Source organism: Anthonomus grandis, chromosome 1 (genome assembly GCF_022605725.1).
Source record: "Anthonomus grandis grandis chromosome 1, icAntGran1.3, whole genome shotgun sequence".
NCBI classification, from domain to species: Eukaryota; Metazoa; Arthropoda; class Insecta; order Coleoptera; family Curculionidae; genus Anthonomus; species Anthonomus grandis.
The window spans coordinates 55,335,360-55,350,773 of record NC_065546.1 but is presented as its reverse complement, the minus strand read 5'-3'; the positions used below and the strand labels follow the sequence as shown (position 1 = coordinate 55,350,773).

The window sequence follows — 15,414 nt, the reverse complement described above, 5'->3', positions numbered from 1 at the left end:
AAAACTTCAAAGAAACTGGATAGAAAAATTAAAAGGATCTGCCAGGCAAATCCTTTTCTGTCAGCAAAGCAAATTCTGGCTGAAGCTGGGGGCTCTAATGTTTCCTCTCGAACGATACAGCGCAGACTAGTTGAAGCAGGCTTAAAAGCATGCAAACCTGCCAAAAAACCGCTTCTTAGTAAGAAGAATATTAAAGCACGTCTTCTGTTTGCAGAACAACATGCTCACTGGACACCAGAGCAATGGAAAAAAGTACTTTTTAGTAATGAGTCAAAGTTTAATTTGTATAAAAGTGATGGTGTTCAATATGTTCGTCGTATTGCATGTAAAAGACTTGACCCATAAAGTATGTCCAAGGTCCTACTGTAAAACATGGAGGTGGCAACGTGTTAGTGAGGGATTGTTTCTCTGGCTATGAAATGGGACCAATTTACCAAATTGAGGGCATTATGGATAGGTTTAAGTATAAATATATTCTTGAAAATGTCATGCTACCTTATGCGGAATGGAATATGCCACTACTTTTTGTTTTCCAACACGACAATGATCCAAAACATACAGCAAAATGTAGAAATACATAGAAATACATAAGAGAAACATTAAGCAAAATGTAGTCTATAAAAGAATGGTTTAATGAAAATAAAATAGCCATTCTTAAGTGGCCAGCCCAATCGCCCGATCTTAACCCGATCGAAAACCTGTGGGAAATTGTGGATAGGCTAGTTAGAAGTAAAACCTATAAAAACAAAGAGTACATTTTTGAAGAAATTAAAAATATAGATCAAGATATAATTGATAATTTAATTTCTTCCATGCCTCAAAGGTGCCGCCAGGTAATCGCAAATAAAAGCTTCTGGACTAAATATTAAGGGCGCAATCTGATAATGTTTTCTTTTATTTTTATTGGAAGCGTCGCTAAATTTTTGTCGTATAGAAATATTTAACTTTTCTTTTTCTTTTTATGATCTTGTTTATACGGAAGAATTTTGGTATGTTATGTAATAAATATATGTTTATTAATGAGTGTAGTTGTTTTATTGAGTTTTAATTCTTCTTGCGTTTTTGCTTTTTAATAAAAGAAAAAACTGTATCGTCGCTCTATTTTTGTCCGATACTGTATATTAAATATTAGTATTATATTATGTATAGAGTATTCTTTGTACACCAAAGGAAACTTTATTAAAATCGGAACACCCTTTACATTTTAACAAAAACCCAATTAAACATTTAGAATAGTGAAAACCGGATTAAAAGAAGACCATCTGGAAACACAAAAATGGTTTATTTATTGGTTGCAATATTGTCCTCACTACTCTCCGTAGAATGAAATGAAAACCAACAAAGTGATAAGAAAATGTTTTTAAACCAAAAACCAGTGGCGCCTTTAGTCCCCCCCATAGAGAAAAAAAAGGGAGGCCCAAATAGACAAACAGAGTGAGAGAGAGTGAGAGAAAAAAACCGCAAAAATTCGAGGCCCCGCCTTATTAATTTTGAAAAAAAAAACAAATGACAAAAAAAAAACCAAAACCGGCTCGCGACAAAACAAAATGAACGCAGTGTTATTGAAACTCCTCTGTTCAAGCTCTGCATGTACCGTGAAAACTTACCAGGTTTTTTATAAACTATTTTAGCCTGTTTCGCTGTTTTCGGGCGATTGCGATCCAAGCCGAATATAGACGAGAAAATAAAGTGAAAAATAGAAACAGTGTCAGAATTGGGGAAATACAAAAAAGCAAAAAATACGAGGGTGCGGTCAATTTGGTGTGTGAATAAAGATTTTTAATTATTATTTTTTTTTTAATTGCTCACTAAATACAAAATAGGAGCCGAGGAGTGTTTAGGAGTTGATTAATTTTTCGGCAATTTCTCGGCTCGTATTTTGTCGTATGAATAATGTGGAGGTGCCGAAGAAGTTATGCAGTGCTCGTAGAGAAAAATAAATAAATGTAGTAAAAGAGATAAGACAAGATGCTACTTGGTGGGTGGGGTGGGGGAGGGTCATACACACGCTTGGGGAGGACAGAAAGAAAAAAAAACTCAAAAAGAAAATAAATAAATTGGGCTAATATATGGATTGTTTCTCGAGTATGAAAGTTGTTTATATAAACGAACAATAAACAATCCATATTTTATTATATTTGGCAATATTTATTTTTGTTTTGAATTTTTAAGTAGAAATTAATGCGGCATGGGTTGTTTAGCATTTATTTGAGATATAATTCGGCGATTCACCCAACTGGAGTGATCGGAGAGGAAGCGTTGGCCATACATTTTAGGATCCTCAACTTTTTTGTTTATCTTTACTCTATATTCATTCATATTTATATCATTATGTTTTATATTCATGTTTTTCAGACGATTTTAATGTATAGCATGATTTTTTTTTCTAAAAAAAACGTCCGCAACTCAAGTCAAGTATTGTTGTTTCTGTAATAGGGTTGCCTTCTTTTTTCTTTTAGATCTGACGATGCCTTAGGGCGAAACACGTGTAATCGTTTTTAAAAAATAAACATAATTTGAGACCATTGACTTTGTGTCCCTCCAATCTCTGAATTTTCATTGAGTGTACTGTCAATTGAAAATAAAACTGCACGAAACCTTGATATCTGTCAGTTCAGCGCCGTAGCTACAATGGTTCCACGGGTTCGGTGGAACCAGGCCCGCCACTCTCAAGGGCCCGTAGCCAGCTAATAAACATAATAATAAATAAATAAACAAAGGATGTAAATTTAAACTAAAACTCAATAATATATTGTGAACTTATATAATCTAACAAACCACATAAAAAACATAAAAATCCAACACTCAGCTAAAAATCTTACATCGATGTGCCTATCCGCAGCCGAAGCAAATCTTTTCTAGCCTTTAGCACAGATTTAAATAACGCTAGCGTTATTTAAGTCTGTGAGTTAAGTGACTGTTAAGTGAGTCAATCTCCTAGTGGTAAGTATTTTACAAATTCTCAATAACTCACTTCTTAGGTCTCGAAACATAATTATTTATATTAGGCCGGCCAAATATTACAAGTGTTCTTAAAAACTCTCTACCTTTTATTGACCTAATGCCGCCTGGCTAGAACAGTTTACAAACAAAATTATTGAAGTATCATACTATCAAAAATCTCTCATCAGCACAACGATTCATTCCTTAGAGTAAGCCATAACTTTCAAAGTATCAAACGGGCCTCTCAAAACAACTATTATAGGGTTTCTACAATAAATTAATCTGACGACTTAGCTTTCCTGACATTAAGTATGTTATTTTACTTTGTTTTTTTTTTACCTATTTTTTATATAATGTACATACATACATATTAATTTAATATTAAAAATAAGAAGGAATTTTGGTAAAAGAAATTAAAATCAATGGTCATGCCTATTATGAATGTTATGTGGTTTAACAATCATAACATAATCGTTTATTTTAATTTTTTTTTAGGTGAAAATATTCCTGTACCTGAAATTGAACTTAAGGCAAATACTGAAATTTCCGACCTAACTGAATGCTCAACTAATAAAGATGAACTCGAATCAGAGATACTTATCACTGATGAACCAGATATTAATGTAAGTAGGTGCATAGTCTGACAAATGGATCTGTAACACTAACTTCCCGTAGGTTTTACATAAAATATTTCTGTTTTTATTAAAATCGCATTTTATGATCAGATTGTAAAAAACCTATATTAAAATTAGATCACGAATAAATTATTATTTTTTTTTTTTGGTAATTTGTATTAAATTTTTTTATTCGTTCGCTGTTCGATATCCATTTGTTCCGTTCCACATCTCTTTATTCTAGAATAGTTTTAGCGTTAGAGCTAAAACTAGGAATAAAAAATAATATTTATAGGTAAATTTTCCTACGGACAAAGCTAATTTTGGCGAAGGCTTTATCAATCCAAGAGAAAAGATTTATTATTGATAACGAACCTTGTCGTCTACGAGGACCATTTCCCAAAGATGCAAACAATAGAAGTTTTTCCTCATTTTATTATTCAGAAATATTTAAATCTGGCATTAAAACATAAAGATGGTGGCTATGTTATTCACTGAAACTAAATAAATGCTACTGTCAACCATGTTGGTTATTCTGTAACTTACAAAAACCCGATCAATTGATTTATGATTTTAGTGACTGGAATCACTTAAACCGTATCATAAAAAGACACGAAGCCAATGATGAGCATAATAATTGTTGTGCTATTTTTGATAAATGGAAAAATAATAAAACAATAGACAAAGCCCAAGAAGATTTGTTTCGTCACGAGATTAATAAATGGAGGCAAATACTAGAGCAAATTATTAATGTAACTCTTACTTTAGCGACAACAAATATGCCATTTCGAGGTACAAATGAAAACTTACATTCAAGCAATCCAGGAGTGTTTCTGTCCATTATAAAGTTACTTTCTAAGTATGATCAAGTTTTTAAAAATTTATTAGAGAATCATTCGAAAATGTTACTTACAATTAGTTACTGCAACTACTTATTTAAGTCCGCAAATACAAAATGAAATAATAAATATATTAGGAAAAGCTGTTAAAAATGAAATAAAAAAATCTATAGAGTCGGCTCCTTTTTTTCAATAATTATAGATACTACCCATGATATATCTAAAATTGATCAGCTTAGTCTTATTTTTCGATATGTTTCTGTTGAATATGATCAAAATAAGAAGTTAGTAGATATTGTTATTAAAGAGTCATTTATGGGTTTTATTCCAATTGAAAATCAGACATCGGAAAATCTTACCAATGAAATTATAAATGCAATTAATGAAATTAGCAACTTAAAGAAATTGCGTGGTCAAGGTTACGATGGTGCCGCAAATATGAGCGGTATGTATAATGGGGTTCAATCTAGAATTTTAAAAGTGGCGAAAAATGCTCCTTTTTTAAAAATGTACATTGTGCTGCGCATAATCTTAATTTAGTTTTGAACGATTCTGTAAATAATGTAGAAAAGATTAGAAATTTTTTTGATTTAGTGCAAAGCTTGTATGTTTTTTTTTGCCCACAGTATTAAAAGATGGGCGTTGCTTGAGTCATGTAAGAGCAAGTCGAATGTAAAGCTTAAAAAACTATCAGCAACCCGCTGGTCTTCACGAAATGATGCTATAAAAGCCTTAAGATTTAGGTATCTTGATGCTCTTAAGGCCTTGTCAAAAATTATTTTAACATCAAATAATAAAACTGAAATTGACGACTCTAAAGGATATAAAAGTACATTGCAAAACTTTGAAACAGTATTTCTAATTATTTTGGAATCTAGAATTTTAAATAGCATAGACGCAGCATCAAAACTTTTACAAAATGAGCAGCAAGATATACAAAAATCGAGTAAACTCCTAAAAAACTTTACAAATGACATATCTTATCTTCGAAATGAGTTTCTAAATGTAAAAGATGAAGCTCAAGCCACGGCGAGTAAATGGGGTATAAGTCCAGAGTTTGGCCAAAAACGAATTTCTAAACGTAGACGTTTTTTTGATGAATCTGCAAATGACTTTATTTTTCAAACTGCGGAAGATATCTTTAGAGTTGAAGTTTTTTATAAAACGCTGGACATTATTATTAGTCAGTTACAATGTAGAACAGTTAGTTTACAACAAATATCTACTAACTTCAATATTTTGGATACAGAAGTTCTATTAAATTCTAGTGACACATTAATATACCAAATCCTGGTTGACAATTATTCGTCTAGTAGTAGCTTTACTGAAATAATAACATTATGTTTCCTATATCTGACAATTCCTGTAACGGTTGCATCGGCAGAACGATCGTTCTCAAAATTAAAATTAATCAAAACATATTTAAGGAATTCGATGAATCAAAATCGATTATCTTCTTTGGCAATGCTGTCCATTGAAAATAAAGTTGCTCGCTCCATAGATTTAAAGGAAATTATTAAATCATTTGCGACTGCTAAATCTCGAAAAGTAACTTTTTAATGGGTGTATTTCTTCGATATTAACTTTGTATTTGTATCCTTTTGTAAATGTTTTTTATAATTATGTACATATGTTTTTAATATTTTTCCGTAACTACTGTTATTAGTATTTTTATCTTAATATTAATTTCATAAAAGTTTAGTTAACATGTAATAGCCTTTTAATTTTTTCTTTCCTTAAGCCGTCGATTTAGGGAGAGACGAAGGTTAGTATCTCTTTAGGGGCCCGCGGATACAGTCTCGAACCCAGGCCCGTTATGTTGTTGCTACGGCGCTGTGTCAGTTGATAAAGGCATTTGCAGAAGCCAAAGCACGAAAGAAACATTTTTAATGAATAAGTTTAGTTGTACCTACTGTAAAATTTTATTAATTAAGACAATCATCTTCGGTATTTTTGATTAATACATCACAACCTTTGTAATTTTCATTGTAGAAACATATTTATTTAATAAACTATTTTGAGATTGAAAATTTATTGTATGGTTTGCAAGGGCCAGAAAAAGCAAACGGGTAAAGGGTCCCATACGATATTTCGAACACAGCAAATTTCAGCGTTGTTACGCCACTGCTAATTTATCATACGGTTTTACACAATATACCCCCCAACAAGATTTTAATACCAAAGTGCGTTTGAGGATCCTAAATGAACGTTTCATGCCCTACGCTTCGAAATTAACCAAAAAATAAAGAAACTAAACAGGCAAACTAGTCTACGTAAATATTAATATTAATAATATTAATAATAATAATAATAATCAAAAAAGCAGCGCAATATACAGAGGCGTAACTTGGGGGGAGGGAGGCATTTTAATACTTAGACCTCAAGTGGATAACATTTATATATAGGCCGAGTTACGCCCGTGGCGAATGTTCTGTTTTTTGGAAGATAATAAAGGGACTATGATCCTTACCATCTTATGTTTCCCAAGTAGCATTCAGAGAAATAATAAAAAGAAAAAATACGGTTTTGATCAGTCGTTCTAAAAAATATACGGGGGCGGTTCGGGGATGGGCGAACGATTTCAAATTAGGACCACTTTTATCAGATTCTGTACATTTTTTAAATCCAGTCGTTTTCCCAGAAACAATAAGCAACAACATTTTTATGCTTATTGCAACTTAAGTTGAATGTGGGTTCAAATAAAACGCTTTGGCCTATATCAGGCCATTCTTAGGTCCATAAGAAGTAAAAAACCTTTTGTCCATAAACATTATAATGTCCATCCAATCTGGTACAAAACGGCTTATATTTGGTCTGGGGAATGTAGTGGCACACAAGATCTTAGGCTTATTGCACTCTTAGGATAATTGGCTTTGTCATTTAATATTAAGAATAAGTAACTTACTAACAGTTATTATTTGTCGTAGGCTAACAATAATTACATAAATGACTTTGTGTATGAAATAAAATTAATAAGTAATAGATATGTAGTGAACCACAAAAAAATGCTTATTATATATCTATTAGCTTATATATATTATAATCAGAAGTGGAATCCACTAATGATTGAGTCAACCAAAAAGACGGTTCACTAAGTTTTTATCATTGTACATTATGTTTATGGACAAAAGGTTTTTACTTTTATCGCCCTGAGGATGACCTAATATAGGCCGAAATGTCGGTTTAAATTTGAAACCTGAGTTTTATTTTACTCCACATCCAACTCACTTAGCAATAAGCGTAAAAGATTCTTGGGTCACAAAAAACAATTTAACAAAACTTTTTTCTCTGGACGTACTTACGACACTCATTAGAAAAAAGACAATTTTCAATGAGAGTAGCGCAATTTAAAATAATGATATACTTATTTCTGTCTTACACAGCTTTTGCGCCCATGTTCGTCCTTGTCTAAAAATCAAAAGCCTACTACATTCTTTAGTTCAAGTGCCATTTTTGGATAAGCTTTGTGAATAATGAATCTGACAGAGAAACTTATCGGGGCAAACATGAGTCAGACAAAGATGGTATGTAAGAAGTTGATGGTGGTTACCGGTATTCGAAACGTCGACTTTTAGGGAAAATGTATTGTTTAATAAGGCAAATAAAATTGTTTGGTGTTCTTCGGAGAATTATTGCCAGAATCATGAAATGAGCACATTTGGCATTGGAAAAGACACTAAATTGATTTTAGGGATTTTTTTTCAAATTTTAGTGGAAACATTTTGTTTTCTAAATGGGAGCACTGCTTTAGTACAAATATGTTTATGTATTAGTATAAGTTTATTTTGGAGCATATTTTTAGCCTCTGGAACGACCTTGACGCACAATATTTGGGTTTCTTAAATGGCACCACTGCTTGGGATAGTTGTCGCCAGGAACTTGGAAATATCACAGTTGTCATTGGAAAAGTTACTAATTGGACTTTAGGGATTTTTTTTTTGAATTTTTAATTTTAAAAATTGCAATAATGAAAACCATTAAATTGGTCTTAGTGATACTTTTTCCAATTTAGGAAGAAAAATTTTTTTTTAGGACTGCTTGGGTACAACTACGCTTACGAAATTTGGAGCCAAATGTTGTAACCTTCGCAATTGACCCTAAAGGACAACATTTGGATTTCTTAAATGGCAGCACTGTTTCTGTCAAAAAAAGTGTTTCATCAAGTCCAATAAAACCTTCTCAAGCCCAATTCGGAAAATGGCAATGTCGCTTGGCACGATTTCTTCGATCTTCTTTAACGGTAATACAAACTATAATAACTATATAATTACAGATCATTTCATTATAATAAACCCTATGTGTCGCAGTTCGAATTCGGCTCACCCCGTTTTATAAAATGGCAACACCGACTGACCTGACATTTGACAACAGTGTAAACATAGTGAGGTAGGAGTGTTTATATGTCAAACACGAACATTAATAAATATACCTGGACTGCTAATGCATATGGCCCTCATACCCAAAAATGACCACTGCCTGGTGGCCGCCATTTTTATAGCGGTTGTGTCCTTTTGATGTTGGTCACTCCGAACATTTCCAGTGTGCCAACAAAAATATATTAAATGAAGTTGACGACGCTGACGTTTGACCTGTCACGAACTAAATTTGACAGATTCATACTCAAAAATGACCATTGCCTGGTCGCCGCCATTTTTATAGCGGTTGTGTCCCTTTGATGTTGGTCACTCTGAACATCTCCAGTCTTGCCAACAAAAAATATATTAAATGAAGTTGACGACGCTGACCGTGTGACCTGTCACGAACTAAATTTGACAGATTTTTATAAGATTCAAATTTACCAGAATAATAAAACAAATACTTATTTTAAAGTGCATCCATCTATCCCAAGTTAATTAAAACTGTGTCCCATTTTAGGTGAGGATTAGGTACCAGTACCAGTGTGAAAAAATAAAAAAATCGAGAGTGAAAAATGAGGAATACACAAACTACAGGGGCCATGTTGTTCAACCGACTCCCCATTTATATCCGTGCAAGTATGTATTAATATGTTTTTTTTTTGTAATTCTGCAGTTTAGCGGCTTTTGTCAAAACTAACGAAAAATGGTCGGGTTTTTTGCAAAGTAGGTAGATTTTAGTAAGTTTAGTTTGATTAAGAGTGGCGGAAAGCCAAATTTTATCACGAAGAGGGTGTTATCACGCACTAAATCACGCACTAAATCATTCACTATAGGACGCGATTAATCATTAGATTAACCTTGTATACCATTAGTTTTGTCAACAAATAGGTGACAACTGAGTTGAGGTTAGGTTTGGTGTTGCCAGTTTTGTTGCGTTTTGTCACTCTGCAGCTAAAGCCTTGTCTCCAGTCTGGCTTTCTCTAAAGTGGAGAATTCACTCTGTATTTGAATCCTATCTCATTCCATCAACACCCAACGGGGAGCGTAAGCTCTCCGTTGTGAGGTTGGTTTGGCTTGGGTTGGGTTGTGTTGGGTTGAGTTGGGTTGGGTATATCTAGGAGAAAAATTACAGACCCATTTTGCTCTTGGATGTACTGGGGAAAGTACTGGAGCAAGTAATAACGGCTAGAATCTGCGAACACATTGAAATGTCCGGGAACTTCAACGAAAACCAATACGGTTTCCGCAAAAAAAGATCGACAATAGATGCAATAGAAAGGATAGTAAACACGGTACAACAAAACAAAGATAAAATAGTTACCCTGATAAGCATTGATGTTAAAAACGCCTTCAACACAGCCAACTGGAAATTGATAATTGAGAAACTAAACACCAGGAATATCCCAAGTTACCTAATCAAAATAATTAGTTTCTATTTCACGGGCAGAACAGTAAGGGTCAATAGGCATACAACCGTCGAAGCCGGAGTGCCCCAAGGCTCCGTCTTGGGTCCTACGTTATGGAATTTATTGTACGATGACGTAATGTCAATTCCGAGACCACCAGGGATAGATATAATATGCTATGCAGACGACGTTGCATTAGTCATAAAAGCCCGCACGATTAAGGAGACCATCGATAACGGAAATCTGACACTATATGCAATACAGTCGTGGATGGACGAACAGAAACTTCAAATTGCACCAGAAAAGACTAATTGCATGGTCTTTGGATGGAGTGTAAAATATCCTAAAGTAATTTATTATATTTAATAAACGTATATTTTATAAACACCCTGTATTCATTTATGAGTGTCTCAACCGCCCGAGAATTATCTTACATCCTTGAAAATCTATACCCTAAACATAAATAATAATATAAGCAGAGATTGAGAGAGACCCAAGGAAGTAAAAGAGTCAGTGAGTGCTAGCATTTCGGCTTATAAAGAGCCATGTATATTGGTCATAGTTGACCAGGTGTGGTGGTGTGTGTCCACTAGGTGGCTATTAGAATGATTGTGATTGTTTTGTGCACAGGTTATTCATGTCGACATGTGAGTAATATTTTATATTGTTGTTGTATAAGTCCATGGCTAGAGTTTTATGGTATACCAGAGTTTGTCGCTATTTAGCGAGGTATTACCAGGTTGTGGTCGATTGTGTAGCAATCGACAGGGATGCCCTCTGAGCGCGCAGTTCCTTCGAGTTGGTCTTGTGAGTTATAGAGGGCCCTCACTTGTCTTCTCGATTGACACATTTGGATTCTAAGATCTCGGTATATGTTATCTTAGTTTCCGAGTGTTGAGATGCTTACTGCTTAGCGGCAGTGGAGCGTCTGGGGTAGCCTTAACTATTTTAGGGGACACTAGCTAGTCGTCGAAGAAAGAAGACATATATATGTAAATTATTAGCAAACATAAAGTAACTACATTGATGGTTGTTGGCATGACTGAATCAAGGGGACCGAGGTTCCCCGGTGAGTAAACTTAATTTTTATTAGATGGATCAGTACAGTAAATCGTAAACATTTTTGTTTCATGGTACTCTCAATCTCTTGCTGTATACATGGTGGAGCTCGCTCAATGAATTGCATTGTCAATACTCACGTAAGTTTAATTTTAAAAATACCCACATTTTACAGGAGTTTTAAAAATCGAAGAGAAATACGTTTCACACTAGACAACTACGAAATCATCCCAGACAAGACCCTTAAATATCTAGGAGTGGTATTAGATTATGCATTAACATTCACTCCGCATATTAAAAAGTCTATAGAAAAAACACAAAAAAACAATAAAAGCCCTAAACGCCCTGCTACCGAACATTGGAGGACCGAAATCAGGAAAAAGGAAAGTATTGGCATATACGGCACAGTCTATCATCCTGTACGCAGCACCAGTATGGAAAAACGCAATACATACAGCAAAAAATGTAAAAAGGTTACTCTCATGTCAAAGAAGTCTCGCACTGCGCTGTATATGCGCATATCATACAGTATCCACTGAAGCGGCTCTTGATTCCTATAACTCTTTTAGCAGAGGAACGTGCCGCTGTATACGAAATGTGTAAACAAAGAGACATTACTACAGACCCCGGAAAAAAGGAAATCAACACCGCAGAAAGACAGCGCACCCTTGAAAAATGGCAGGTTAATTGGGAAAACGTGCAAAATGGACAATGGACTAGAAAGCTAATCCCACGACTCACGGTCTGGGTAAACAGAAAATTTGGGGAAACAAACTATAGTCTTACGCAGTTTTTATCTGGACACGGTTGTTTTGCGGCATACTTGTACAAATGCAAACGAAAAAACTCGCCAGCGTGCATGTACGGGGACTCCTTACAGGATGACGCGGAACATATGCTGTTCTTCTGCCAAAGATTCGAAGTTTTAAGAACAAACCTACAGCTCGACATTGGAATCAATTTACAAAAAGAAACCCTCATGGAAGTAATGCTACGAAGTAAAGAATGCTGGAGCAAAATAACTAAATTTATGCAAAAGATCGTTGAAATTAAAGAAAAAGAAGAAAGGGAAGAAATGCATTAAAAAAAAGGAGAAGAGAAAAAATAAAAGTGAGTAATACGGATGAAGCAAGAATACACGCCTACTCCTCCTGAGGAATATCCACAATGGACAGTGCCGGGAGAGAGAGGAACGAACACAGAGGAAAGGGTTTTAGTCGGTCGCTGCGGCGGAGTCCGACACTGCCCATGGTCGCCAGAACACCAATGACCATGGGCGTGCATAAATATGCATTTCCTAAACCTCTATAAAAAAAAAAAAAAAAAAAAGGGTTGGGTATATCTATGGTCTGTGCGCAGCGCCTTATGTTCCCCTCACGGTGATAGAGAAACGGAACAAACCAAAACACTGCACATATACTCCCAGAGTCGACAACCCACCAAGAAAAGGTAAAAACGGTTTTTGTGAATTTATTTTACGCATAATACCTACCAAAAAGTATTGTTTATAAATTTCTCCTGGTTAAATCATCGATTTACTGCTTTAATTGATGAATTTAATATTACCGACTGCATAATCTTCAAGAAACCATCATACAGCTGTGGAATTCGATGGTAAATAGGCAATAAACTAATCTTTTAACACATATTTTTACCTTATAACACACTGCATAATCCGCCGACTGAACTTTGTACTTGACGAGCTAAGAACTGCTGCCAGGATCCTTGCGTCCGAACACCGGGCAGAGTTGCCGCTGTGCACAATTTTTCTTCTGCTCCAAATAATCGATCTACTTGAGCGGTAGAATACATGGACTGCGCAAACTGCACCAGCCGTGTTGAGGCACGCAACGCAATTCAATGCGATGCCTGCAAAGACACCATGCACGCGTCCTGCGCCGGGCTATCAACCGATGACTATACCCGCATTACGAGGAAAAGAGCACGGGCCTTGAAATTTGTCTGCGCTCGCTGTGAGACCCGAATGGAAAATCTGTCTAATTTTAAATCTATCATTCAGGAAGAAACATCCAAACTTATGGCCAAAATTACTGAGCTCGAAAGTAAATTGCGAGAACTCAGTTCAACCAATAGTGGCGCTCCTACAAGCATTGTACCAGCCCAATTTGAGGAAATTATTTCGGAGGTCAACGAGCGTAATATCCGTAAGAGAAATTTGATCATATTTAATCTAAAGGAACCCTCGTCTAATGAAAATAAAGAACAAAGAATTCGCAAAGAGCGAGAGGATATTAAGAATATAATGGAGACAATCACTCCCGACACTCAGATCAATGATTTCGATATGCACAGGTTGGGCAAATATGATCCTGGAAGAAACACACCGCGACCAATTAAAGTGTCACTCCCAGGAGAAGATACGATCCATAAACTAATAAAAAACAGCAAAAAACTTCGTGATTCGCAATATTATAAAAATGTAACCATATCTTACGATAAAACTCCCAAACAAATTAGTTATTATAAAGATGTGAAGGCGCAACTTAATGCTAGGGTAGATCAGGGTGAACATGATCTTACAATTAAATATGTACTAGGAATTCCTAGAATTGTATCTTTAAACTCATAAGGTCACCCCCTTCCGATACGAATTTAAGCAAAGATCTTATATTATACTATCAAAACTCTAGAGGCTGTAATAGTAAAACTCATGAAATTTATAACTCATTATCTACGGGTTTTTGTGACATTGTGGGACTTACTGAAACGTGGTTAAAAGACGACATCTCAAGTTCTGAACTGTTTCCAACTTATTATGACGTCTATCGCGCCGACCGTAACTTCGAGTCTCATAGTGTCGCAAGGGGCGGGGGTGTACTCTTGGCCATCAAAGGGGAACTCAGGGCTGTGCCTATTGACTTTTCCCATATAAATCAACATTTTGCATTAATAGATATTGTAGGGTGTAGACTAAATATTAACTCTCATTTTCGTATTGGTGTAATTATAATTTATCTTATGCCGTCTTTATCCTATGATTATCTGGAAAATTTTATTGAGGCACTATGCCTGCATGATGCAGTTTTAAACCAGAAGTTGATTGTCTTGGGTGATTTCAACGTACCTCTCTTTGGTATTAGTGAACTTGATAATAAATGTGCACTTATTAATTATTTTCTAAATATTTTAGATCTAAAGCAATTAAACAATGTCAAAAATATTATTGACCGAACCCTGGATTTGGTAATTTCGAATGTTGACTGTACGGTCATAGAATCAGACATGCCGATTTCGAGGGTTGATCAATATCACCCCCCGCTACTCGTCTATGTTAATAACTTAAAAATCGAAAAATCACCACCATTTGAACTATGCAGAAATGCACCCAAGACGTTCAATTTTCGAAGGGCCAATTTTCCTTTGTTATACGATTCAATATTGCATGCAAATTGGGAACAATTGTTTAAGTGTTTGGGTGTCAACGAAGCCTGTGACCATTTATATAACTCTCTTAACGTTATGTTTCAGAACACTGTACCTTTGAGGAAGGATCGAAGGCGTCGGTATCCTCCCTGGTTTACCTCAGAGATCATACAGTTAATTAAAAGTAAAGAATCAGCCCACAAGAATTATAAAAGATATAATACAATCTACCATTATGATAAATTTAAAAACATACGAACTACTCTCAAAACATTAAAAACAAACGCATATAATAACTATCTACGTAATATAGAAACGAATATTTGCAGGGATAGTTCTGAGTTTTGGAGGTACATTCAAATGAGGAAGGGCGATTCTAGAATACCGGGTATTATAAAGGGATGGTGCCGATGAGTTTTCGAATCCACAATCGATAGTTGATGCTTTCGCCAATTTTTTTCAGAGTGTTTACATTGAGTCTGACGCTAACAACTTTACTTCATCTACACTAAAACATTGTCAAAGTGATGTAACTTTAAATTATTTAAATGAGTCTGATATTATTGAAGCCTCCAAAAAACTTAAAAACAAGTCAACTTGCGGTACAGACTTTAATCCGAGCTTCATAGTGAAAGACTGTATTGCGGCATTGGCGAAACCATTGAATTACATTTTTAACCTCTGCATACGCACAGGTATATTTCCTTCTTGCTGGAAGATAGCGCGAGTCATACCAATCTTTAAAAAGGGCGATAAGTCGGAGCTTCGAAATTATAGACCTATATCTATTTTATGCAATTTTTCCAAGCTC

At 34.9% G+C, this 15,414-nt stretch overlaps 1 protein-coding gene across 10 annotated transcripts in view; it reads right to left on the bottom strand.

Annotated features, from left to right (window-relative positions):
* LOC126745680 (serine/threonine-protein phosphatase 2B catalytic subunit 2-like) overlaps positions 1–15,414 on the bottom strand; it is a 227,631-nt gene that overhangs the window by 48,484 nt on the left and 163,733 nt on the right. For 5 of the 10 annotated variants that reach the window (XM_050453648.1, XM_050453653.1, XM_050453661.1 and 2 more), the window contains one exon: positions 1,608–1,640. The exons of the other annotated variants lie outside the window; for them this stretch is intronic. In XM_050453648.1, the coding sequence (XP_050309605.1) occupies positions 1,608–1,640 (33 nt within the window). The remainder of the gene's footprint in view (positions 1–1,607; positions 1,641–15,414) is intronic. 10 annotated transcript variants of the gene reach the window in all.